The sequence below is a fragment of the Podarcis filfolensis genome (assembly GCF_964270895.1).
Source record: "Podarcis filfolensis genome assembly, chromosome: 1".
Taxonomy (NCBI): Eukaryota; Metazoa; Chordata; class Lepidosauria; order Squamata; family Lacertidae; genus Podarcis; species Podarcis filfolensis.
The window spans coordinates 54,108,500-54,134,697 of NC_139604.1; the positions used below are offsets into that span (position 1 = coordinate 54,108,500).

A 26,198-nucleotide genomic window follows, 5' to 3' on the forward strand; every position below is an offset into this window, starting at 1 on the left:
ATCCCAGCAGAAGATCAGGAAGTTGAGGGAGGCATTATATAAATATGCAGTCCATAGTCACTCCAATCCAGTCAGGGACCAAATGCAAATAATAATAATAATAATAATAATAATAATTTATTATTTGTAACCCGCCCATCTGGCTGGGTTTCCCCAGCCACTCTGGGCGGCTTCCACAGAAACCAAAAATACAGTAAAATCACACATTAAAAACTTCCCTGAACAGGACTGCCTTAAGATGTCTTCTGAATGTCAGGTAGTTGTTTATCGCTTTGACATCTGATGGGAGGGTGTTCCACAGGGCGGGTGCCACTACCGAGAAGGCCCTCTGCCTGGTTCCCTGTAGCTTTGCTTCTTGCAATGAGGGAACCGCCAGAAGGCCCTCGGCGCTGGATCTCAGCGTCCGGGCAGAACGATGGGGGTGGAGACGCTCCTTCAGGTATACTGGGCCGAGGCCGTTTAGGGCTTTAAAGGTCAACACCATCACTTTGAATTGTGCTCGGAAATGTACTGGGAGCCAATGTAGGTCTTTCAAGACCGGTGTTATGTGGTCTTGGCGGCCACCCCCAGTCACCAGTCTAGCTGCCGCATTCTGGATTAGTTGTAGTTTCCGGGTCACCTTCAAAGGTAGCCCCACATAGAGCGCGTTGCAGTAGTCCAAGCGGGAGATAACTAGAGCATGCACCACTCTGGCGAGACAGTCCGCGGGCAGGTAGGGTCTCAGCCTGCGTACCAGGTGGAGTTGGTAGACAGCTGCCCTGGATACAGAATTGACCTGCGCCTCCATGGACAGCTGTGAGTCCAAAATGACTCCTAGGCTGTGCACCTGATCCTTCACGGGCAGTTACCCCATTCAGGAACAGGGAGTCCTCCACACCTGCCCGCCTCCTGTCCCCCAAAAACAGTACTTCTGTCTTGTCAGGATTCAACCTCAATCTGTTAGCCGCCATCCATCCTCCAACCGCCTCCAGACACTCACACAGGACCTTCACCGCCTTCACTGGTTCTGATTTGAAAGAGAGGTAGAGCTGGGTATCATCTGCATATTGATGGACACCCAGTCCAAACCCCCTGATGATCTCTCCCAGCGGCTTCATATAGATGTTAAAAAGCATGGGGGAGAGGACGGAACCCTGAGGCACCCCACAAGTGAGGGTCCAGGGGTCTGAACACTCATCCCCCACCACCACTTTCTGAACACGGCCCAGGAGGAAGGAGCGAAACCACTGTATAACAGTGCCCCCAGCTCCCAGCCCCTCTAGACGGTCCAGAAGGATGTTATGGTTGATTGTATCAAAGGCCGCTGAGAGATCCAGCAGAACTAGGAAACAGCTCTCACCTTTCTCCCTAGCTCGCCGGAGATCATCAACCAGCGCGACCAAGGCAGTTTCAGTCCCATGATGAGGCCTGAATCCCGATTGGAAGGGATCCAAATGGTCCGCATCCTCCAGGCGTGCCTGGAGTTGTTCAGCAACCACTCGCTCAATCACCTTGCCCAAGAATGGAAGATTTGAGACTGGGCGATAGTTGGCCATACTGGCCGGGTCTAAAGATGGCTTTTTAAGAAGCGGTTTAATGACTGCCTCTTTCAGCGGATCTGGGAATGTTCCCTCACAGAGGGAAGCATTCACCACCCCGCAGAGCCCATCGCCCAGCCCTTCCCAGCTTGCTTTTATTAGCCAGGATGGGCAAGGATCAAGGAGACAGGTGGTTGGTTTCATGTGTCCAAGCAGCCTGTCCACATCCTCGGGGGTAATGGATTGAAATTGATTCCATGCAACTTGTCCAGACAGGGCTCCAGCACTCTCCCGCCCCAGCCCTGCTCCCACGGTGGTGTCTAGCTCCTTCCGAATATGAGTGATTTTATCTGCAAAAAACTTTGCAAAGTCGTTGCAGGAGATCTTGGGGTCTTTGCAAGGCCCCGGTGGTAAAGGTGGTTCCTGCAAAGAGAAGCAGATGCCCCGTATGTACCCAAAGCAGAATGAGGAAATGCACTTTTTCAGCATTCCCCCCATCCCCCCCGGAAGTGCTGTGCATGCAGATGATGGATTGGGCCAATCATATGTTTAGAAAGTCATCTGGTGGGTTAAACTATTCTCCACTCTTCTGTCCTCTCTGAACAGATGTTTGGCAGAATCATTGCTTTTTGAAGAAGGCTCTGAATAGATGCAGCCCTGGCCACTATGTGGCTACAAAGTTGGAGTGGGGCCAGCCATTGTTCTTAACCTCATTTATGAATCACAGACAATCCTGGAAGAATTCAGAAAAAGTTGTGGATGCATCCCCCTTGGGCCTAATTAAAAGCTGCAGATAAAATAGTAGTTCAATTGTGATATGACATCAACTTTGGCAAGAAGTCCACAAAGCTAATAGTTATGTATCCTTTGGAGGAAATAATTTGGCCTCCCAGGACAAGACTTCTGGTGGAGCTTAATTGTTGCTGAAAGGAGTGGTTGGTCTCCAGGTGTTTGGAACCAAGTATGTATGCTTGAGATGATTGTAAGATGCAGTAATATACATGTAATTCCTTCTTACAGCTTCCTGTTTGGTGCAAGAAGAAGCTGAGTTTCATATATGGTCAGGTGGCACAGCTTTTCTTCCTTGGGTTGAAAACATAAATGTTTAAACTCAAGAATCCTGTGGTACTGAAGGTTGGTAAAGAAGCTCTAACCTTGTAGATGATGTAAATGTCATGAACTTCACCATTGCTCTAGTGCAGGCTTGCAGCAATAAAATGAATTCATCTTGAAATCAACAGGGTAAGCGTACTTAATTGCTTCTCACCTCTGATTTCCAAGTTGTGCACTCATTACAGTACAAATGAAAATAAAGGCTGTTTCTGCAGCCTTGACTCAAAACAGAACATATTTGTTTGCTTGCTTATCAATCTGAGAACTAATGAGTACTGTTGTGCTCAATTTGCACGTCTTTGCCTTTAAATTTTTCAGGGAGGTAACACAGAAAAAATATTGGGGAGAGTTTCTGGTTAGGAAGCCACTTCTGGGTTTGAATACAGGAAAGTGGGGAAGTCTGTGAGGTTTCACATGTCTTAGGGTACCTCCATATGACCGGTTTATGATGCATACTAGGGTTGCCATGTGTCCTCTTTTTCCAGGACATGTCTTCTTTTTCAGGAGTAAAATTTCTGTCCAGGTGGATTTTTTTTAAAAAAATTGCCAAAATGTCTCTGGCTATACTTTCTGGATGAGACATAGACACAACTGGTGGCTGAAGACTTGCTTTCCTCTTCTCTTCTCCTGCCCCCCTCAGCAATATATTATAGCTTCTATAGCTTACATATAGTAGCGTTATTAAAAATGAGAGTCGTCACAGCTACCTCTTTTTTGCTCTTCAAAATATGGCAACCCTAAATATACTGATTTATTTGCAGGGAGCATTCATCCTTTCACGCATTTCTCCATCAGCTTTCAGGAAGCATCCCACAACGAAACAGGAAACTTGGGTTTGTGCAATTAAAGTGGGTTAAACATTCTGTTGCCCTAGTGCAATGAACCTGCTTTTAAAAAAGCAACAGACTTTCTGTGGTGATGGGTAAACCCATTGAAAAGTGTGGAATGAACAAATGACTAAAGGGATGATGTGTCAAAACAAATCATGATGGATGCACAGTAAAGACCTGCCATAATCTAAAGGCTTGCCCATACTTCTGCTTGCCCATGCCTAGAAAGCAAGGGACTGAGTGGTTTTCTGCTTGTCCCATGCTTTCCAGTTACAGGACCAAGCGGTTTTGCCTTTGCCTAGTCACTTTCCTTTGGAAAAATCACTCTATAACACTAAATCAGAGCGAATGTCAATCTGGAGAAAACTTGATTTACGTTTTCTCTGATTCGGCAGTAAACAGCAGGTTTTTCTGGGGGGAAACAGCAGAGCAAGCAGAAATGTGGATGAGCCCTAACTTCTGTGTCAGTTTTGTACAAGCAAATCAGGATGAGTGCTCAAAAATCTATATCTATGTTTAAATTGGATTTGTTGCACTATGGTGACAGAGCACTTTAATCCACTTTAATTGTGGAAACCTGAATTTCTGGGTATGCACTTGAACCCTTCCTGTAAAATACTGACAGTCTGGAGGCACCCTTAAGAGATTTTATGAAAGCCGTGGAACCTACTCTTGAGTAAGCACTCTGGCTTGCTGGGTGGGGTGCTTACTCACTTGCAGATCAACTTGCAGGAAAGGTTTCTTAGCTTATTCATAGAAAAGCTTTGTTAGAAGGCACTCCATTAAGCAGAATTGTATATCAATTTGAGAGCTTTTTCAAGCATTTCTTCTACTCCAATACAAAGAGAACCAGAATTTATAGAAGCCTTTGCCATGGAATTCTACTCAGTATTGATCCAGATTAGATTCCAATGTATAGTTAGCAGAGTAACAACTTAAACACGTTGCAGGATTCCCAAAAAATAGACCAGAGGCAATTGTATTTCATCTAGCAGAGCTTTACTGCTATTGAAGGCAAATGAGCATAATGGTCACAAATCCAATACATTCAGGATTGGCACCACCCATAAGAATTCCAGTTGCAGCAGACTTAACTTAAACTTACAATAACTTATAATAAGTCTGAACCTTAACACTAAGCATACTATGTACAGAACACCACACCAGACGGAAAAGAGATAGAAGGAGAGAGTGAAACCCAGGCTCCTTCTGGCCTCTTATTATAGTCAGCATGACCCTGAAGAATAGATAACAGAACCAATTTAAGCCAGCTGTACTCAGCTTCTCTGAAGAAACGACCCAAACACCATGAACCTTCTGCTTGTTTCTTTCACACAGAGAAGCTTCCAGAACCCGCTTGAATTAATTAGAATAGGAAAGATCAATACTTTCTGCACTAAGAAATGCAAACTGACCGGCTTTTCTAGAAATCACCTACAGAATGCCACTGATTATCTCAGCAGAAAAAATGGGTTAGTAATAGCTGTTTTGGGGGTGAGTGGACACACACACACACACACTAGTTGATGTCAGACTTGCCATGCAATATATTTCTGGATTTCAACTACTCATTAACACCAGACGTTACAGAGCAAACTCATCTCTTCTCATTGCAGGTGATGCAGAACATAAACAACGTGACAGAGTTCATCTTCTTTGGCCTCACCCAAAATGAACAGATTGAGAAAATATGTTTTGTGCTCTTTCTCTTCTTATATTTGGTCATTGTGTTGGGAAATCTCCTCATCATTGTCACTATCTTCTTCAGCTCCCGCCTGAATTCTCCCATGTATTTTTTCCTCAGCTACTTATCTTTCGTAGACATATGTTACTCTTCCGTTACAGCCCCCAAAATGATTGCGGGCTTCCTTGTCAAAAAGAAAACCATTTCCTTCATTGGCTGCATGACACAGCTCTTTGGGGTCCATTTCTTTGGCTGCACTGAGAGCTTCATCCTCACAGTGATGGCATATGACAGGTACATTGCAATCTGCAAACCTCTCCACTATACCACCATTATGACCAGGCGGGTTTGTGGGCAGCTGGTGGCAGCCTCGTGGGTTGGAGGGCTCATGCACTCATTGCTGGAGACAATTGCCACCAACCAACTTCCGTTTTGTGGACCCAATGAGATTGATCATTATTTCTGTGATGTCCACCCTTTAGTAAGATTGGCTTGCACAGATACCTACATTATTGGTGTCATTGTGGTTTCTAATAGTGGAGTCATTGCTCTGAGCTCCTTTATCACCTTGGTTTCATCATACATTGCCATCTTGGTCTCCTTGAGGTCTCGCTCTTCTGAAGGGCGTCTCAAGGCTCTATCTACCTGTGCTTCCCACGTCACGGTAGTCATTTTATTTTTTGGCCCATGCACCTTTATGTACATACGTCCTTCCAGTAACTTCTCAGAAGACAAGACTGTGGCTGTGCTTTATACTGTGATCACACCAATGCTCAACCCATTGATCTACACACTACGAAATGAGGAGATGAAGAAGGCCATGAAAAAATTGTGGAGCCAAAAAGCGATTTCAAGACGGAGAAGAAGAATGTGACATTTATATATTTTTTCATTTAAGCCATGTGAGTTGCAATGATTAAAATAAGCAGTGGATATTGTGCTTTAGGGAAGGGCCGAGTAGAAGGTAGATTGGAATCTAGTCATAGTTTTGCAGTAGACCAGCAAGAATTTCTGATTCCCAAATTTGTAATAATAGCAAGAACAAAAATGCTCCCTCTTATTCCCAAATTATGATATTAAAGATGCTGATTGAAGTAACTCAGCTGTCAATTTGTGCTTAGATATGCAGATCATCTCAATTAGCGCCACCCCCCGAGCTGCTGCTTTGTATCTAGCAGCCATTTGCAGATATTGGTCTCCATTGTAGTGCAGTCGCTAGAGTGTTGGACTTGGACCTGGGAGATGAGGGTTCAAATCCCCACTGAATCAAGGAGGTCACTGTCTCCCAGCCTATCCTGGGTGGTTGTAAGAATAGAATCAGGAGGCGGGAAGAACCGCACATAACACTTTGAGTTCTTTGGAAAGGTGTGAAAGGTGGGATAGAAATGTAATCAATTTTTAAAAAGTAAAAACAAAGTAAATCTCCCCAGCCTTAAGTCTGTCCACCCTTCTTTGGAGAATGACCTCTACAGGTTTTGATAGTTAAAATCTTTTCACTGCAGTTTATTGAAGTTTTGTTCCATAAAAATGACATCAACTACCTGACATTCAGAAGACATCTTAAGGCAGCCCTGTTCAGGGAAGTTTTTAATATGTAACGCTGTATTGTTTTTAACACTTGATTGGAAGCTGCCCAGAGTGGCTGGGGAAACTCAGCCAGATGGGCGGGGTATACATAATAAATTATTATTATTATTATTATTATTATTATTATTATTATTAATAACAACAAAGGATGATGAAGCACGTTTTTGCTTATGTTGTAAATCAGCAGCAGTTTCTATGATTATCGATATATTCAATATAATTTTCCTTATTCCAACAAGAGACTTCAGAGAGTTCTACGGGTGGCAGGAGTTTGGGATTTATTGGGATTATCTTTTGTCCATAGAAAAAATTCCTGCCATTGACCTTAAAAGCCATCTGTAGTGTTTTCTTGTCTAGTCGCATTAATTTATGTTGTTTAGTTTATCTAACAAATCAATATGCCAAATCGTATCTAGTGATCCTCACTCATCTGATTTCCAGTTAGTGTTACCACTAGTCTGGCTGCTGCCAGAATAAGTGACATCATGACTTTGTGAGGGAGATCCATGTTTTCCTCATCAAAGATGGTTAAAAGTTCCAGGGAGAGTTCTGTCTCAATATGCCATTTTGCTACATTCTAGAAAAATGTTTCCTAATGTTTGTGTATTGTCTCTCAACTTCACCATGTATGCAGGGAAGATCCTATGTCTTTACATTCTTTTCTCCAAAAGTAAGGGATCACAGCAGCATATATGCAGCTTATTTTGGGGTGTGTGGTATCACCAATATAAAACCTTAAGTGGACTTTTCCTAATTCTTGCTAAAACTGATATTACTGTTTCCTTCTTCCATTTTTGTACAAAGTTTCCATACTTAGAGTATGACCTGAATTCCCCTCCCCATATTATCTTTAGTGTACTGATATTACGGTATATTGTTTTGCATTTTGTGTTAACCAATACATTTCTGATACTAAATCCTTAACTTGTTCCTAAATTCAGGAACCATAATTTCTCCTTTTGTTAACAATCTTATTGCCTGTGCATCCACAATAGGCAAAGCACTAAAATATAGTATTTGATTAATGTTGTGCCAATAATGTTTAATTTTTAGAAGCTGTTATTTTATTTGTTGTCTTCTTTTCAATCTGGTTCCTCAGTATAAATATTTAATGCTGTAGAAATATTTTCCTCCATTCATTAAATTAATTTATTTTTGCAATAAAAAAGTGTGTGACAACCTAATGACTCAAGGTTAATGGTGAAACACCTAAAGTCCACTTTTTGGCATATTTAATCCACTACAGAAGCATTACCTGGTGCCACCCAATAGTGGGAAAATCTTTCAGGACAGCATCTATAGCAATTAACTTGAATGCAGTACACCTATATACTGCCTTGCTAAATCAAGATCAATGCATTTCCCCCCCAAATTGCTATTCCCCCCATTTTATTCAAAGACATTGGAAATATACAGACATTCATACCTCCAACTTTTTTTTTTTTTTTACAGATCTCCTTCATTTGTTCAGTATGTTCAATACTAACTGTTGATAGGTAACTTCACTGCCTTCCTCACTTCCACATCTTATGGTTCTTTATGGTTCAAAGAAGTCACCCCTTCAAAGAGAAGATGCCTTCAAATGGAGGGCTATTCTCTGCAATGAAGGACACATGGCCATTGTGGCTGATAGAACTCGAAATGCCTCCTTGAAATTTGTATCCTATGGTATCCCATGCTAGTGCAGCTCAGAGTAGACCTATTGAAGTTAATGGGCCTAACTTGGGACCATTAATTTCAATGGGTCTGCTCTGAGTACAGCTTGGTTGAATACAAACCTATGCATTAAAAAAGTTGAGTTGTTTCTCTAATGACTCATTTTCCACTGGAAGGCATCTCAATGCTCCTGGGAGCTTATTAAGCATCTTAGTGATTTGCTAAGAGGGCTTGATCAAAGCCACATGCTTCTAGGTTCTTAGAGCACAACAGTGTGCATGTGTGCATGTGTGAGAGACAGAGAAAGAGACAGTCAGAGAAAGAGAGGGCCCCATACAAACTTCAGCTGGTCTCCTGCTGCATCGCATCCAAGGAAGGCCGTCCAGGTAATAAATGAAGGGCTGCAACAATTGATTTAAGTGTGCAGATTGCTGATTAAAGCAAAAAATAAAATAAAATGCCCATTAGGACTCAAAGTTTTGTTCCTCCTGTTATTCTAATTTTATATATAGCCTGTCTCGTTAACCATAAGGGCAAGGGAAGGTAACAGCATTTCCCCATCTCATTTACTCTCACAAAATCCCTGTAAGATAAATATTCATTAATTGCTTTGAAGAAAGGCAAGTTAAAAAGCAGTATATAAATTTGGGAAATGATCAAATTATTATTCCTATTTTACTGCCGACAACATTTATTTCCTTGTGGAAAGCGTGTACAGATTTTTTTATGCATCCCAACAGAACCAAGTTAACATAGGGCCCAGTAAAATGAGTGTATGAATGACATTCCACTGGTTCCGTCTCCCCAGGCAAGGCTCTGTTGGAGGTTTGTTAGGCATGCTTGTATCCAGTGCTTAAAAAAAAAAAAAGAATAAAACGTGCCGGTACTCACCATGAAGTTGTTAAAGTAAGTTCTACACTTTTAACATTGGGTGGGAGGAGGTGCCGGTATTACATGCCCTTAAGTACCCCCACTGCTTGCACCCTAAAAGTTACTTTTCTTCAAAGATACAGTAGGGGTAGTTTCCTTGTCACTGCAATACAATGAACCTGTTGGATTTTGGGATGACACATTCAGCTCTTTGAAGGAACAGAACTTCCATTAGGAAAAACCGTGACATTCCATCGGGGTGAGAATGCTGCCATGTTGCTTTTTTTGTCTTGCCCTCTTGCTATTGTGGGAAAAGGTGGGAGGGTTTTGCCTGTGGATGGTTGTGGGCAAAAACTTCAAATGTGATTAATGTTAAATCCGTGTCCCCTCCGCCCTTTCGTAGGGTTCCTGTCTTTGAAACAGCTGCATGCCAGTAAAAATGTGCAACTGGTGTGGATTTTCTGGTGATGTACCAACAGGTGATGTACCAAGTGTTAGATACAGCACATTATGTATTAATGTCACACCATGCACAACATGTCCCTATGATAAATTTCACTGATGTGCATGTCCCCAAATTCCTACTATAAGACCCTGATACAAAGAAGAACTTTTAATTTGATCTTGTAATGCAGGTTTCATAACTTGAGAAACGGGATGTCATTTCTGATGGCATAAGTTTGTCAAACACTAGTCATGAAAGATCTTTTAATTAAAGGCACAAAGCTTCTATCTATAAAAATATGATTCCAATGCCAGTTAATTCTAGGCAAAGTCCTCGGAATGCATTCAAAGAGATTGTTTGTTGCCCTGGTCACATTCTCCCCATAACTAGTCAGCACTTCCAATGTACACTGTACAGTGCACCGTCCATTGTACACTGGAGATTTTAGGGACCAACTGCATGTGAGATGAAAAACACCACTCAGAAGCACATCAGACATTTGAACATTTTAATAGTATGTGTGCTCCCAATCCACATTTTTCACTGGGACCACAATGCATAGTTTAACCCTTCTCTACCCAGCTGTGAGCCATCCTGGTATTAGGAAAAAAACTCTGATAGATGCTGATGGGAACTTTCTCACTAAGACTAATAGCACTGCCTGGAGTGGGATTTTCATTGGGCTTGTGGATTACCCCCCCCCAATGTTTTGTGATCCCAATGAAAACTGCCCCACTGCCCCTGCTCTTACATTTTAAAAAACCTTGGTGTCCTTCAAAGTGGTGTGTGCAGTGTCATGTACAGTTTGGCCCTTTGCAGTATGTGGCAAAGCTGCAGACAACAATGGATTCTCAGAGTTGTTCAGAATTAATGAAAGAAGGTTCATCCCACAAGATTTCTGAACTGTCACGAAAACAACTACAGTTTTCTCAGGTTTACTTAAAAATATCACTTTTAGTTGACTCTATTCATTATTTTGTCTGATGGCAGGTTATTTTAATTCTGGATTGTAATCATCTTCTCTGCTGACTTCATGGAGAACAGAAACAATGTGTCTGAATTCATCCTCTTGGGGCTTACCCCGGATCCAAACATACAGAAAGCCTGTTTTGGGCTCTTTCTGGTCTTCTACACAGCAATAGTGTTGGGGAATCTTCTTATCATAGTCACCATCAAAAGCAGCTCCCGTCTGAACTCTCCTATGTATTTCTTCCTTAGTTACCTCTCCTTTGTGGACATCTCCTACTCCTCTGTTACTGCTCCCAAAATGATTGCAGATTTCCTTGTTGAGAAGAAGACAATCTCCTTTGTTGGTTGCATAATACAGCTATTCTTCATTCATTTCTTTGGTGGCACTGAGATCTTCCTTCTCACATCAATGGCGTATGACCGGTACATAGCCATCTGCAAACCCCTCCATTACACAACTATTATGAGCAAGAATATATGTGGTTTAATGGTGGCAGGCTCATTCCTAGGTGGGTTTCTTCATTCAATAGTCCAGGCTCTCCTTACTATACAGCTGCCCTTCTGTGGGCCCAATGAAATTGACCACTATTTCTGTGATGTTCACCCTTTACTGAAATTGGCCTGTACCAATACTTACATTGTTGGACTCATGGTCATTGCCAATAGCGGCATGATATCTCTGACCAGCTTTCTTGTCTTGGCAGTTTCATACATCAGCATTCTAGTTATGCTGAGAACTCATTCTTCCGAAGGACGCCTAAAAGCCCTCTCCACCTGTGCTTCCCACATCGCTGTTGTGATCTTATATTTTGGACCCTGCATCTTCATCTACCTGAGGCCTCCCACCACATTTTCGCAGGACAAGAGTGTGGCTTTATTTTATACTATTATCACCCCTATGCTCAATCCCTTAATTTATACACTGAGAAATGAAGAGGTGAAAAATGCCATGAGAAAATTATGGAGCAAAAAAGTATTTATGGAGTGAGAAATAACAAGAGATGCAAGTTTATAACTCTCATATGAACACTGGGGACAGGGATATTCCGCTTGCATTTACGGAAGTGGCTAATTGTTACATTGAAATCTGGAAAGGCAGTTTCCCTTAAGCTACTGCTGTGTTGGTTCTATTTTAGTAATTTTTACCTGTGTGTTTGCTCATTAAACAATCGGTACAGATTGTAGCATACATGTCTACTCAAAAGCAAGCCCCATTGAGACTTACTCTCAAGTAAGTGTGCCTTGGCTGTAGCCTTAGGGTAAGCTGGGAAATATATATTATTATTTCTTTGCCAATCCTTCCTATGAAAGATTTTGACCTTCACATATTTCTTATTTGAGAAAAAGAAGCAAGAACTCTGGAAGCTTGTGTATTAAGCTCAAATGGTCAAATCAAAGCATACAGCTCACTCGTTTTGTGCCTCGTATTCTTTTAGCTCAATACATTGCCAATCAACATGTTTCATCTAATTGTGGTCAGTTGGGAAAGAGAGAGGTCAGCTTCCTTGAAGGTTCATTCAGATAGGTTTGAAACAATCACAAATTATTTTTCTGGACTGTTTGGGGGGAAACTGCACCCCACCTCTATGCTGATGGAGAACACTAATAATGTGACAGAATTCATCCTCTTGGGACTATCCCAAAATGAGCAGGTCCAACAAGCCTGCTTTCTCCTGTTTCTGCTCATCTACTTAGTGATTGTTCTGGGGAACCTTCTGATCATGGTCACTGTGCGGTCCAGCCAGCACCTCCACACGCCCATGTACTTCTTCCTTTCTGTCCTGTCGTTTGTGGACATCTGCTATTCATCTGCTGTGGTGCCCAAGCTGATTGCAGACTTGCTTGCCAAGGAGGAAACCATTTCATTTGTGGGCTGTGTTGCTCAGCTCTTTTCTGTGCACATCTTTGGTTGCACTGAGATTCTTATCCTCACAGTGATGGCTGATGACCACTATGTCACCACCTGCAAGCGCCTTCACTACACAGCCATCATGAGCAGGCGAGTCTGCCATCAGCTGGTTGTAGCCACTTGGCTGGGAGGACTTGTGCATTCAATGGTCCAGACTATCCTCACCATAAAGCTGCCCTTTTGTGGGCCTAATGAGATTCACCACTATTTCTGTGACATCTACCCTTTGCTCAAGCTGGCCTGCAGTGACACCCACATTGCTGGAACCTTGGTTGTTGGCAACACTGGGATGATTGCTTTGGGATGTTTCCTGGTGCTGGTTGTGTCCTATGGTGTCATCTTATTCTCCACACACAGTCCTCTGAGGGGAGGCAAAAAGCCCTCTCCACCTGTGCTTCCCACATCACTGTGGTGCTCATTCTGTTTGTGCCATGCCTGTTCATCTATGTCTGCCCTACTACCTTAGCAGTGGATAAAGTGTTTGCTCTGTTCTACACTATCCTCACGCCTATGTTGAACTCAATCATTTACTCGCTGAGGAATGACGAGATGAAAAATGCCACGAAGAAGCTGTGGAGCAAGACACAGAGGCTTGGGAAGCCAAAATAAATTGGGTTAGTTCTCCTGTACTTGGAATATTTGTAATCATCTGGCCTTTCGATTGGCATACTCAACAAAGATCAAACCTGTCTTTAGTGTGGAAATATTATTTAAGAAGGAGTTATAATTCAGAAACACCCCTCCCCTTTGAAGCCCCCACTCCAAATTCAGATAATACTTTGGACATCAGCAGAGAACACATTACAGATTTTTTATGAGGATCTAGAGTGGCTGTGAGCCAGAAGCCCATCTCCACTACAGATATATGCTTCAGACATAGGTGGTGAACCTCCAGTTTGCAGGCCAAACGTAGCTCGCCGGCCTTCCTCATTTCATTTAACTTTTAATTTGTATACTGCCTTTCTGTATTACTATATGCATGGTGGTTTACAAGCTGAAGAAACAACAAAGATCACACACATTATAGCAATCTAATCCAATTCAAAAAAGTCATAATAAAAATTTAACTTATATACAACTTATATCAAACAAAGTAATATTCAATAATCCATTAGAATATAGCAGTGCACAATGAAATTAAATATCAGCTAACAACGATTAAACAGAAATTCACTCTTAACAATTGCAATAAATAATTACTAAACTATAATCAATAAAAACAACAGCAAGTCACAATGCATAAAACACTGCAATACATACAAAACCATGTAAAAGGGTCAAGTTGGGAAACAGTGACACACAATTTATAGGATGATGATGATGATTAGTATTAAATCCTGAAATCCCTTTCTCCCCATTTGGCTCACAAGGCCATTTTGGAAAACCCACAGCAACCCTTTCTACACCTGACATCAGGTGTGGGATGGGTAAGGGTAGGGCTTCAAAGGAACAATTGGGAGTTTAAAGTGAGCTCCCTATTATTCCTTTGCTGGATGGGTGATGGGACTTGATGAGTGGTGGGCACCTTTGCAGGATATGGTGGGCACCATGACACCTGCAAGAACCATGCTGGCAAGGTCAGATGTAGTCAATACTGAACTAAGGTAACCCAACAGCCTGATGGGGTGTAAGGCAGGATCTCGCGTTGTTGGCATAAGGGCCCAAATTTAAGCCTCAACATAGCATTAACAGCTGAAAGGATCTCAGACCATACTGTAAATATGTGGGGCAGGGAGGAAGGAGGAGAACCGAGGAAAGAAAATCTCCCCCTCTCCAAGACATTCGCTTGAGGTGACATTCAAACCCAGGTCTGGCTCATCATGCTCCCCACACTGAGACCCCACCAGAGGTCTTCTGGTAAAGATTTCCCCCAGGCTTTCTTTCATCCACAAGATCAGACTTATTTTAATTCCCTGAAATCCTGTTTTGATTGATTTTAACATGCTTTTATACTCCCCATGTTAAAGACTTACTGAGGACTGTGTTGAACTATCACATGGTGACTACAAAATGTGATAATTCAGGGAAGAATGAATGGATGTTCCTGTGGGAAAAGTGAGAAAAAAAATATTGGTATTCACAAACTCTCTGAAGGAATTGTGCAACATGTGCAACTTTGATCATGATTTAATTGGCTTCCTCTAGGGCCATTAAATGGGGGAAAGAAAACCTTCAAAAGCTCCCCAGATTTAAAAGTTGCTTGTAAAGCCTCTTCTTTCTGATGTAGCAGCAGTAAAGCATTTAGTGTTAATTAAGGCAATGCATTCTCATATTTTGAAACGGGATTGTACATCAACTAAGAGTGCTTCCAGACTGCTGCTATTTTTGGGGTGGGATTCAGTCCCACCATGGCAAATTCAGGCTGTGCAGTTAAATCTGATTTGGAGCCCATGCACAACAAAGCTACTTTCCTGAAAGGTCAGACTTTTTGTGATGGAAAAATGCACTGGAAAGTGTGGGGTAGCACTTGCTTGGTGCAATCTTGTTGAATCCTTCCACAAACAAATCAGGCTGAGTGATCATTAAACAGGTTGTCTGGAAGTGCCTGAGAAATAATTATCCATGCTGTATCTTGAAACTGCTTAGTGATTTTGACAATTAAGCGCCGTACAATTTTTTTAAAAAAATAATTAAAAATGTTTCTTAATCCCTGGTTGGGAGCTAACAGAGACCTGATCTGCATTTCCTGTGCTTTTGGTGAGGTTTGGAGTGGCAGACCCAGACACTTCCATCTTTTTGTAGGCAAGTGAAAAGAATGGATGGTTAAAGATTGTAGTGGCACTAGATAAACACCTGCCTAGCCAAGCTTGTAAGGAAGGAACTCCACCAATCTTCATTTATTTGGAATCCAAATTTTCATGTAAGTAACAGTTTGCTGTCCTTATGTCTAACCTACCATCTGGGTTAAGATTCTGGGAGGAAATGTGAGATGTGGATGTAACAAACCAACAAACAATTGATTTTCAGGTACCTAGGCTATGCCAGAATCTTGGCTAGGACCAGGGAATAACATCCAATGCTGCTGAAAGCCAGTTAAGCAGTGGAGAAGTAAATGTGGACACGACTAAAGCACTCTCATGCAGAGAAAGCTCGCATTTCAGCACTTCACTGGAAGCGAGTGATCGTCAGAGTTGTGAGGTTGTGACAGGGAGGATGAGCTCCTGGCTGTCACCCAGACTTAGGACATCAGAGACTGTCTTCTTTCTTTCCCATTTATCTGTAACTCCAAGCAGGACACCATGGTTGTCCCACATTGCCCTGCTCATTTGCCAAAGAGGGAGAAATATTTGGCTGTCACCTTGTTAGTAGCAGAATTCCCTGGGGCACTTAGTTTTACAGAGTGAGCTTGTAATATCCTTGTGTTATTACACTGGTCAGATGTTTCCAGCCCAATTCTGCAGCTCTGTTTTCCCCATGAAGAAAAGCAAGCTTTTTGCATACACTCAGCTGACTAGCTAGCAACCCACTGAACTCAGTTTGGATTGAGTATTAGCATATAAAACTGCAAACTTTTCACTTGGTGAGTCAGGCAGCCCATTCTCTATTAACAGGGAGCTTTGGCTGAATGAAATGGAACTATTCTGAACAGTTATGTGCTTCAATGCTTAAAAGCACTAAAAACTAACTAATAATAATAATAATAACAATAATATATAAGTGTCCCATAACATGGGTAGCTCACAAAACAATGTATTGGGCTAAACTGCAATGTGCTCTATGTGGGGCTACCTTTGAAGGTGATCCGGAAACTACAACTAATCCAGAATGCGGCAGCTAGACTGGTGACTGGGAGCGGCCGCCGAGACCACATAACACCGGTCCTGAAAGACCTACATTGGCTCCCAGTATGTTTCCGGGCACAATTCAAAGTGTTGGTGCTGACCTTTAAAGCCCTAAATGGCCTCGGCCCAGCATACCTGAAGGAGCATCTCCACCCACATCGTTCTGCCAGGACACTGAGGTCTGGCGGTTCCCTCATTGCGAGAAGCGAAGTCACAGGGAACCAGGCAGAGGGCCTTCTCAGTAGTGGCGCCTGCCCTGTGGAATGCCCTCCCATCAGATGTCAAAGACATAAACAACTATCAGACTTTTAGAAGTCATCTGAAGGCAGCCCTGTTTAGGGAAGCTTTTAATATTTGATGAATCATTGTATTTTAATATTCTGCTGGAAGCCGCCCAGAGTGGCTGGGGAAATCCAGCCAGATGGGTGCGGTATGTATGTATGTATGTATGTATGTATGTATGTATAAATAAATAATCATTAAAATAGAATACAGAAGGATAAAAAACAGTTATTTATAGTTTTAAAAAACACAATGAAAACATAGGTGTTTATACTGAGTGGGAGGGTAAATATCCCATGCTTCTGAGCACGCATATTCCCTTTGACATCTACATGCACGGTGTATCTTTTCAATGAGACATACAGCAGAAAGGACCTTTTCAACAGACAGTGATAGAAGCAGAAAGCATTATGAGGGGAGGGCTGTATCTCAGTGATAGAGAATCTGCTTTGCATGCATAAGGTCAGGGGTCGGCAAGGTTTACCTTGCCTGGGCTGGTTCACTCCAGCGGAGATCCCTCTGTGGGCCGGATTGTGCATGAGTGTGAGTGTACCCACCCGCGATTTCCTGCGTCTGCACAGATGCAATTTCTGGCACTGTGGAAGCGAGTCCCCGCACCGCGCTGTGCCAGTTTAGCGCAGTGTGTGGGGACTCGCCGAGTGCGCAGCTCGGTTCGGGGGTGGCTCGTGGGCCGGTTAAACGACCCCCATGGGCCGCTTGTGGCCCATGGGCCTTAGGTTGCCTACCCCTGCATAAGGTCTTTGGCTTATTTTCAGGTAGGATTGAGATTGTCCCCTGCCTGAAACTGTGGAACATTGCTGTCTTTCAGTGTGGGCAATGCTGAGCTTGATGGACCAATCGGCTGACTCAGTATCAGGCAGCTTCCTGTGATGTGGTTTATAATGGGCTATAAAAAGAACCATATGCCATTGATTCCTGTGGCCTTTCAGACAAATCCCTTCACAATCAAGTGAGAACAACATGGGCAATCGTCAAGGATTTCTTCAAATGCTAATTCACACAATGATGGCCCATCAAGATGCCACCTCATTTGGCTCATCTACTCAGCAGAGCTCTGATTGCTCAGAAGAATGATGGAGAGAAATAGCACCACTGTGACAGAGTTCATTCTCCAAGGATTTATGGGAAACCCAACATTACTCTTTGTAGTATTTCTTGTCATGTATCTTTTTAGCTTGATAGGGAATCTAGGGATGGTTGTCTTGATTAGGAGCAGTCCTCAGCTCCATACCCCCATGTACTTATTTCTGACACACTTTTCATTTATGGATGCATGCATAACTTCAACCATTGCCCCTAAAATGCTGCTGAACTTCCTGGTGGAGAAGAAAGCCATTTCCTACAGTGGGTGCATTCTCCAGTTTTTCACATTTTGCACTTTTACAGATGTGGAGTCCTTCATCCTGGCTGTCATGGCAATAGATCGTTATGTGGCCATCTGCAAACCATTGTCCTACACAGTCATCATGTCGAAGGCACTCTGTGTCTGGCTGCTCACTGGGGCATATGTTGGGGGGATCACGAGTTCTCTCATACACACGTGTGCATCTCTAAGACTGTCTTATTGTGGGGAGAATTCTGTCAACCATTTCTTCTGTGACTTGGCTGCCCTGATGGCTCTTGCTTGCTCAGACACATCTCTCAATGAGTGGCTTCTCTTAACTTTTGGCATCTTGGTTGAAGCGTCCAACATTGTGACTATCCTCACCTCCTATGGCTTTATCATCACAACTATCACCAGGATACACTCTGCAGGAGGCCGGCTGAAAGCCTTCTCTACATGTGCTTCTCACTTGACGACTTTTGCCCTGTTCCATGGCACCATCCTCTTCATGTACTTCCGTCCCAGTTCCAACTTCTCAATGGACACAGACAAAAGAGTCGCTGTATTTTACACTCTCGTCATCCCCGTGTTGAACCCCCTGATTTACAGCCTGAGGAATTCAGAGGTGAAGGATGCCCTAAGGAAACTGATCAGGAAAAATATAAATCCTCACTGATTATTTTAATACTGTGGACTTGAGTAACTATAACTAAGTTTTGTGTATGTACGTAGGTTGGCTGCAGCGCTAGAAGTAAAGCCATAACCAGCAATGGCTGGTCTATTTGGGCAAATGGGGCCCTGCCCCACCAACCCCAGTCTATCTTCAGCCAGCCTTCCACCTGCTTGCCTTCTTACAACAGCCCAGGAGGAGGTACTGCCCATCAACTTCCTCCTCCTTATTCTAAGTATTGTCCTTGTAGAGGGGAGAATGGAAGCAAAACTAGAAGAGTTAGCTTTGCCTGTTATTGGCTCTGGCTTCACCTGTGGTTAACCTTTCTACCTTCCACCCCACCAATCCCAATGGGAATCAGTCACTACTGGCCACAACAAAATAGGAATTTACTTAACAGAAGTGTTCCTTTGTTCATGACTTCAGTTTAACAAACCCTCCACACATCTTAATTCCAGATGCATGCATAGGCATTATTTGAAAAGGAGTTAAGTTGTGTCAGGGCTCAGTGTTTTCAGTGCTATGGTTTAATTCTAAAGCATGTGAAGTATGTAACACTAAAGAGCCCTTGAGCAAGTGCAGATAATATTTCTGTCACCAGCGAACAATGACAGAGAGTGATTAGGTGATTAGGAAGAAGGGTATCAAGATCAGTTGGTGGTGTTTTCAGACAGACTCAAACTCTGACATCTCTTTTTCTCGCAGTCATGCTCAGCACTTACCTATGGTACACTTGATGACTGGCAGGTGTATGTGTGACTCAACTTCACTGAACAGCATTCAATCTGAGGTGGTATGAAAGTTCTATCTGTGTTGATGGCCCATTCACACATGTGATGTTGTAGTCATCTGGAGATGAACATGCCAGTGGGAATCAGCTCTGGGAGAGGAAATATAGTGATGAGGGAACAAGGAAGACATGAATCCCTTAGTCTTTTGAATTGTTTCTCTGCTTCATCCACACCTGACTTTAATGTTTATTTGAAGCTGTTTGCATTCCCATTTATGTAGTGTTGTTTGCATGGCATCCTGCTCAAAACAGTTTCTTTCCCCTTGGTATCCCCTCGTAAATTTCTCTAATCCAGGGATTGTGTTAGAGAAAAGCAAATACATTTCCTTCTCTTGAGTTCATCTTTAATGCATGTGTTACTTTAAACCACTAGGGGGCACTGCTTGTGTAGCAATCTAGCCAACACTTGTTTGTAGCTCTCTGTCAAAGTTAAAACCACCCCTAAAAGCTGAGCTATTTTGTTTATTGTTCTCTCTCAAGTTGTTGAGCCATAATGTTTGTTATTTTCTCCCTCTCATTTCCACTCATCCTCTAAATAGTTCCTGCATGAATAAAGCCTTTAAATTCCAGAAAGTGTAAGTGATTATTCCAATCCAGACCATCAAGCCGCAAGGTCTGCTAAGAGTTTGAGACAACAAGGCAGAGGACCATAGGGCAAATGCAATGCTGTTAATAGTACCACACCAGTTTCAAAGGGGAACTGTTTTCCACAGAAAATAATTTAGAGATCAAGAATAATTGAGAGGGAAGAAAAACATGCAAGTGGGACTGTTTCCCATTAGATTTCTTTGCCATTTTATGCCAAAGGTCTTGATGTAGGTTATATATTGACAGCTCTTCATAGTTTCATAACTAAATTGATGAGCTATGATGAGCTGTGAATATATTATAACCAAGACCTAGGATTAACCAAAAAGAAAAAGAGAGAGAAAGAAATGGAAAAGAAAGAAAAAGGGAAAAAAAGTGCCCAAGGAAGTTCAGTGGGATTCATCATCACTGTAAACTATCTCAAATGGACACAATGACAAGCTACATCATACATCATACATCATACATCATACATCATACATCATACATCATACAAAACTTAGCCTCTCCCAGATATAGAATAGTGAAGAACAAGTGTGAGCTGCAACAAAATGTTGCAGTCTGGAATGAATAGTATGGAGTGCTCAGTGTTCCCTCCTCTGCATTTCCTTTTGGCATCTTAAAATCTTGGGTTTCCCCTAAGCCTGCTGATACCTCCATCTTGTTGGTAGGTGGTGGCTTCATAAGGACCCACACTTGGAGAATGAGTTTGCTATTAGCATTCAGGATAAAATTTCACAAACACACAAAAATACAAACACAGTAAAAACGGCATCTTTTATTGGGTCAGTCCATTTGTGTAGATTAGCTTTGGTACACAGAAAAAGGTGGGTATGAGAAAGCAGGTATCATACCCTCCAAGTGTTCTGGGACAGTCCTGGAATCATGAAAGCCATTGATTTGATCCCGGAATATCCCTATTTCCCCTTGCCAGTGCTGTTGCCCACCAAGTTTGGTGAGGAGAATGAGCCGGCACTTTTCCTGGGGAGCAGCAATGAGGGAGCATCCTGTTGCCTCTCCATGGCTTCTCCATAGCCGCTGCAGCTAGACTCCTTCCTTGGGCAGTTGACAGTGGCACTGGCTCTGAGGGGCAGGCAGAGGGCAGGGGAGTCCTGGGTGGGAAGAAAGGGGGAGTGGAGAGGAGCACAAGGAGCCTTGACTTTTTTATTTTTATGCTTTGTGCATTTGTGTCTAATCTTGCCCCTCTCTTTATTTATTGGTGTGTGTTTTTCTTTTTGCAAATCTACCAAAGAATAAATTTTTAAACAGGGGTTAAGGGATTTTTTCAGGATGGTGTAGGCACGGGTGGAGGAAGGGGGGTGCGGTGGGTGCAGGCTGCACCACTGGGGGGGGGGGCGACAAAATGCCGGGCGGCACTCATCGCGAGGCCTGCAGTGTGCCTGAGCCATGCGTCTCTAGTGGGAGAGATGGGGTGGCTTGGGCGCACACAGGCTCCGCGCTGCCCAAACGGTCCGCCTGCTGCCCGCCCCCAGCTGTAGGGTGGTAGAGTGGGAGGAGGCAGGCAGACTATGGAGGCCCCACAGTGCACCCCATCCCTATGGGTGGCTTGCCCCGCCCCAGGCGCGCTGCCCCAGTCACCTGAGCGGCTTCCTCTGCTGCTGGGTATAGGGCATGTGTGCTGTATCCTATTGGTGTAGTAGTGGCGGTGGCAGGCAGGGGACTAGTTCAACTCTGTGGGGGGGGGTGCCAGCGGCACTGGGTGGCAGTGTATTTTGCTTGAAGTGGCAAAACATCCGGGGCTAGACCTGAGGAAGTATCTCACCCAGTGCTGATCTGAAGTTCTGAAGTCGTGTGCATGCACACGAAAGCTCATACCAATAACAAACTTAGTTGGTCTCTAAGGTGCTACTGGAACGAATTTTTTTAAATATTTTGTTTCGAGTACTGATCTCGTCTCTGATAAAGCCCTGGTAAGATACCAAGAAATCCTAAGGATTCCCAGAACACAGCTTTACAAACATGGCATACAACTCCTTTGAGGCAAAACTATTCCCTTTCAAAAGCCTTAAGTTGGCAAGTGCTTTTGTCAGGGCAGCCTTCACATCCTTGTTCCTTAGACTGTAGATCAGAGGATTGAGCATGGGGATCACTACCGTATAGAACACCGAGGCCCATTTGTCTTGGTCCAAGGAATAGCTGGAGCTGGGCCGAAAATACACGAAGAGCATCGTCCCATGGAATAGCCCAACAGCTGTAAGGTGGGAGGCACAGGTAGAAAAGGCTTTGCGTCTGCCTTCAGCAGAGCGCATTCTCACGATTGTGCCCAAGATGTAGATGTAGGAAACAAGAACCATGCCAATGCTGCTGGCTAAAATGCAGCCAAAGAAGATAAATACCATAAGCTCATTGTTGTATGTGTCAGAGCAAGAGAGCAATAGAAGAGGAGGCTCATCACAGAAGAAGTGATTGATGATATTAGACTTGCAGAATGGTAGTTGGAATGTACAGCAAGTGTGTATCATTGCATCCACAATGCCTATGAAGTAAGCCATAGCCATCAAGCGTCCGCAGACTCTTTTGGACATAAGGACTGAGTAGTGAAGGGGATTGCAGATGGCCATGTATCTGTCATAGGCCATCAAAGCCAGCAAAAGGCAATCAACATCTACAAAAAGGGAAAGTATATATAGCTGTATAGCACAGGCATTGAATGAAATCCTTTTGGTCTCAACTAAGAGGTCAGCCAGCATTTTGGGAGCAATGGCTGAGGAGTAGCAGAGGTCAGCAAAAGAGAGGTTGCCCAGGAAAAAATACATGGGGTTGTGAAGCTGAGGCTCAGCGCAAATTAAGACAATCATCCCCACATTCCAGATTACAGTGACGACATAAATCAGTAGGAAGAGCATAAAAAGAGGGAGCTGCATTTTTGGATCATCTGTGAATCCCAGAAGAATGAATTCTGTTGTGACAGAATTATTTCCTTGATCCATCATTTCCCTCAATCAGTGCTGGGTTCAGGATGATTCTTTCTTTTCCTTGAGAAGGGAAGAAAGGAGATTTGCGTTTTTGACCGCTCCATCCAACTTCCTTTTTGTTTAGAAACAACAGCAGTCCTGGATTCAAGATAATGGCCATCACAAGCTCAACTGCATTAGTTCAACACAACACCAGCTATCCTCCATATCCCTGGCACATCGCTGTTTCAGCCGTTCTCAAGAGACTTTTTTTTTTGAAAAATCCATAACTATAGAGGCAGATTCAAGGCTTTAGCCCCATGTACCAGAGGTCTGGTGATGCTATTGCAGACCCATACACTAAATATTTCTTTCTGAATTAGTGAACTTACCTAAGGTGTGGTCTGGAAGTTTTCCCTGCTTTCAAAAACTGAGTAGGGGGAGAGACCTTAAATGCTAGCTGCTAGGCACCTGGGACATCATCCCTGATGCTGATAAATACCCCAGATATCCATGGTTGTTTTGATTATTACTTTTTAATTGGCTGCTTGCATGCAAGAGAACTCTAAGACTTCCCTTCTGATTTTTGTATAGTCAATTTTAACTATCTAGGTCTAGTATAACTTCTACACACTGGTCTGGATTGTTTCTGTCAATGGTTTTGAGAGTTCCTCACCAAGCCATGATAACTCCTACAGATTCTGCCAAAATACTAAGGCATGCACTCTCTTTCATTCCATGATGGCATGGTACAAATTGTAATTTGTTTGCTTCCTCAAGAAATCCAGTGGAACAATGCAGGAGGAAGCATGAACAAAAGTAAAAATTGTTATGTTTGTCCTCTTTGTGCTTCACTGTCCTCAGATTATCATTTCCTTTGTGAAATGACATTGTGGGCCCAAGTACTGGTATTTGGGCAAACAAACAAACAGTCAGATAAATAAATAAGTACCATATTTTTCGCCCTATAGGACGCACTTTTTCCCCTCCAAAAATGAAGGGGAAATGTGTGCGCGTCCTATGGGGCGAATGCAGGCTTTCGCTGAAGCCTGGAGAGCAAGAGGGGTCGGTGCGCTTCTTCCAAATATTTCGAAAAACAAAGGCTTTAGTTAATGTTATTTCGACACAGTTTATATTTTCCAATCTCACTTGCTATAAGTAGTAAAAGACGGTTCTTCTGGGGGGGGGGGTTGTTAGGTAGTATCGTAGTAGGAAAAAAAAAAGTTTTATCCCCCCCTCCTTTCCATTCCGTTTCAACATACCGACTTAGCTGTTGTTCTTTGATGTTATCTTTCTTCCAATCCGTCACTCTTAGCATCTCAGTGGCTGGCTTAATTAGCAGATAAAATACCCTTTCTTCGCTCGAAGCATGTTCATAAATCTTATATCCAATCTTTTATCTTAAGAAATGGAACTTGGAGTGCTTATAGAGACAGCGTCCAGGAGATCCGAGCTCACTCGAGGGCTTTCCATCTAGTGCCCCCACCCCCTCCTTCTTTTCGAACTTGGGGGTGGTTTGTGGGCAGCTGCGGATGAACTGCATCTTCCCTTCCACTGGGAAGAAACCTGGGAGGCTGATTACTCCCATCTCAGCCTCTTAATTACCTCATGTGAGCTGGAGAGATGGCATTGTCGGCCATCTTCCGTGGTGCCCCTAGCAGAGCCCCGCCCCACCCATGTTTCCTAAGGAGGTTTAACAAACTGAAGGACACTGTCCTCCTTCTTTGCTCCTCCCAATGGAAACATGCAGATGAGGATAGTTAAGTTTCTATAGAGATTTTTTGTATTAGTGGGACTGGGGGTATTAACTATAGATGTGCAAATAGACTAGTTATTGTCTCACTTTTATTCTTGTAGATATACTCCTGCTTTAAGTGTTTACATAATGTCTTCTCTTGTATATTATTTACTACAAAGGTATGTCTTAATTATGCATTCTCAACGTATTTTTAATTTTCCTTATTCTACAGTACTTGTTAATTCAGTGCAATTCTGTTACAACTGATTTTGACAGCTTGATGACTAAGCTCTTTAGTTATGAAATGTCTGATTACCGGAATGACATCAAGCACTGAACCACTGGTATATTACAAGTGGACTCTTTATTATTGTGTTTGCAATTGTTTAAGAAAAAATCTAATTTTGAAATAAACTACTTTTGCCATTTTTATGGATGTTTATTGTTTGTTTACAGATATTATCTTGGTGATATTATCTTGTGTCGATTGCAGTAGTCATTGTAAAAGGTCATTGTAAAGGACCCCTGGACGGTTAAGTCCAGTTAAAGGCGACTATGGGGTTGTGGCACTCATCTCACTTTCAGGCCGAGGGAGTCAGCATTTGTCCACAGACAGCTTTCCAGGTCATGTGGCCTCATGACTAAACTGCTTCTGGCGCAATGGGACACCGTGATGGAAGCCAGAGTGCATGGAAACACTGTTTACCTTCCTGCCACAGCGGTACCTATTTATTTACTTGCACTGGCATGCTTTTGGACTGCTTGGTTGGCAGGAGCTATGACAAAGCAACAGGAGCTTGCCCCATTGCAGGAATTTGAACCGCCAACCTTCTGATTGGCAAAACCAAGAGGCTCAGTGATTTACACCACAGCGCCACCCTGATCATTGTTTTATTGTTATGAACTGTGAACTATGACAAACTACATCATACAAAAGTTAGTTAGCCTCTCCCAGATATTGAATAGTGAAGAACAAGTATGAGCTGCAACAAAATGTTGCAGTCTGAATAGTATGGAGTGCTCAGTGTTGCAGCCAGCCAGGCAACATTCCTTTCCCCAGGATACTCCATTTTATTTCCCCCAAGATTTCATTTCCCCTGCACAACAATCAGTCAGTATTCCGTGATCATGCCCAGTCTTCTTTGCGCTGTTCCCTCCTCCACATTTCCTTTTGGCATCTTAAAATTTTGGGTTTTCCCTAAGGCTGCTGATACCTCCGCCTTGTTGGTAGGTGTGGTCCTTTTGACTTCATAAGGACTCACACTTGAAGAATGAGTTTGCTATTAGTATATAGGATAAAGCTACACAAACCCATCAAAATACAAACACAGTAGAGTGGCATCTTTTATTTTGTCAGTTCATTTGCATAGATTAGTTTTAGGTACACAGAGACATGGTGGTGTGAGAAAGCAAATATGTACAGGGTTCTGGGTTGTTGGGTTTTTGTTTTTTGTTTTGCTTTTTTATTTTTATTTTATTATCTTCTTTCAACCCTTGGAATATAATGA

The 26,198-nt window shown here is 42.9% G+C and overlaps 3 protein-coding genes and 1 pseudogene across 4 annotated transcripts; 3 read left to right on the forward strand and 1 right to left on the reverse strand.

The window, feature by feature from the left end:
* Positions 1-5,079: 5,079 nt before the first annotated feature.
* On the forward strand, positions 5,080-6,018 carry LOC310747129 (olfactory receptor 4S2-like; the record flags this gene model as incomplete). The annotated part of the gene is made up of 1 exon (XM_083581474.1): positions 5,080-6,018. One exon carries the CDS (start codon positions 5,080-5,082, stop codon positions 6,016-6,018), a length of 939 nt encoding a protein of 312 aa, XP_083437600.1.
* A 4,717-nt stretch (positions 6,019-10,735) lies between these two features.
* On the forward strand, positions 10,736-11,659 carry LOC310743634 (olfactory receptor 4S2-like; the record flags this gene model as incomplete). Its single annotated transcript, XM_083574011.1, has 1 exon — positions 10,736-11,659. The coding sequence occupies one exon, from the start codon at positions 10,736-10,738 to the stop codon at positions 11,657-11,659; it is 924 nt and encodes a 307-aa protein (XP_083430137.1).
* A 733-nt stretch (positions 11,660-12,392) lies between these two features.
* On the forward strand, positions 12,393-18,665 carry LOC310747135 (olfactory receptor 4S2-like; annotated as a pseudogene). The gene is made up of 2 exons: positions 12,393-13,157; positions 18,052-18,665. The product of its transcript is annotated as an olfactory receptor 4S2-like (transcript).
* A 3,321-nt stretch (positions 18,666-21,986) lies between these two features.
* LOC310747144 (olfactory receptor 5AR1-like) lies at positions 21,987-22,991 on the reverse strand (the record flags this gene model as incomplete). Its single annotated transcript, XM_083581496.1, has 1 exon — positions 21,987-22,991. The coding sequence occupies one exon, from the start codon at positions 22,989-22,991 to the stop codon at positions 21,987-21,989; it is 1,005 nt and encodes a 334-aa protein (XP_083437622.1).
* Between the last annotated feature and the right edge of the window lie 3,207 nt (positions 22,992-26,198).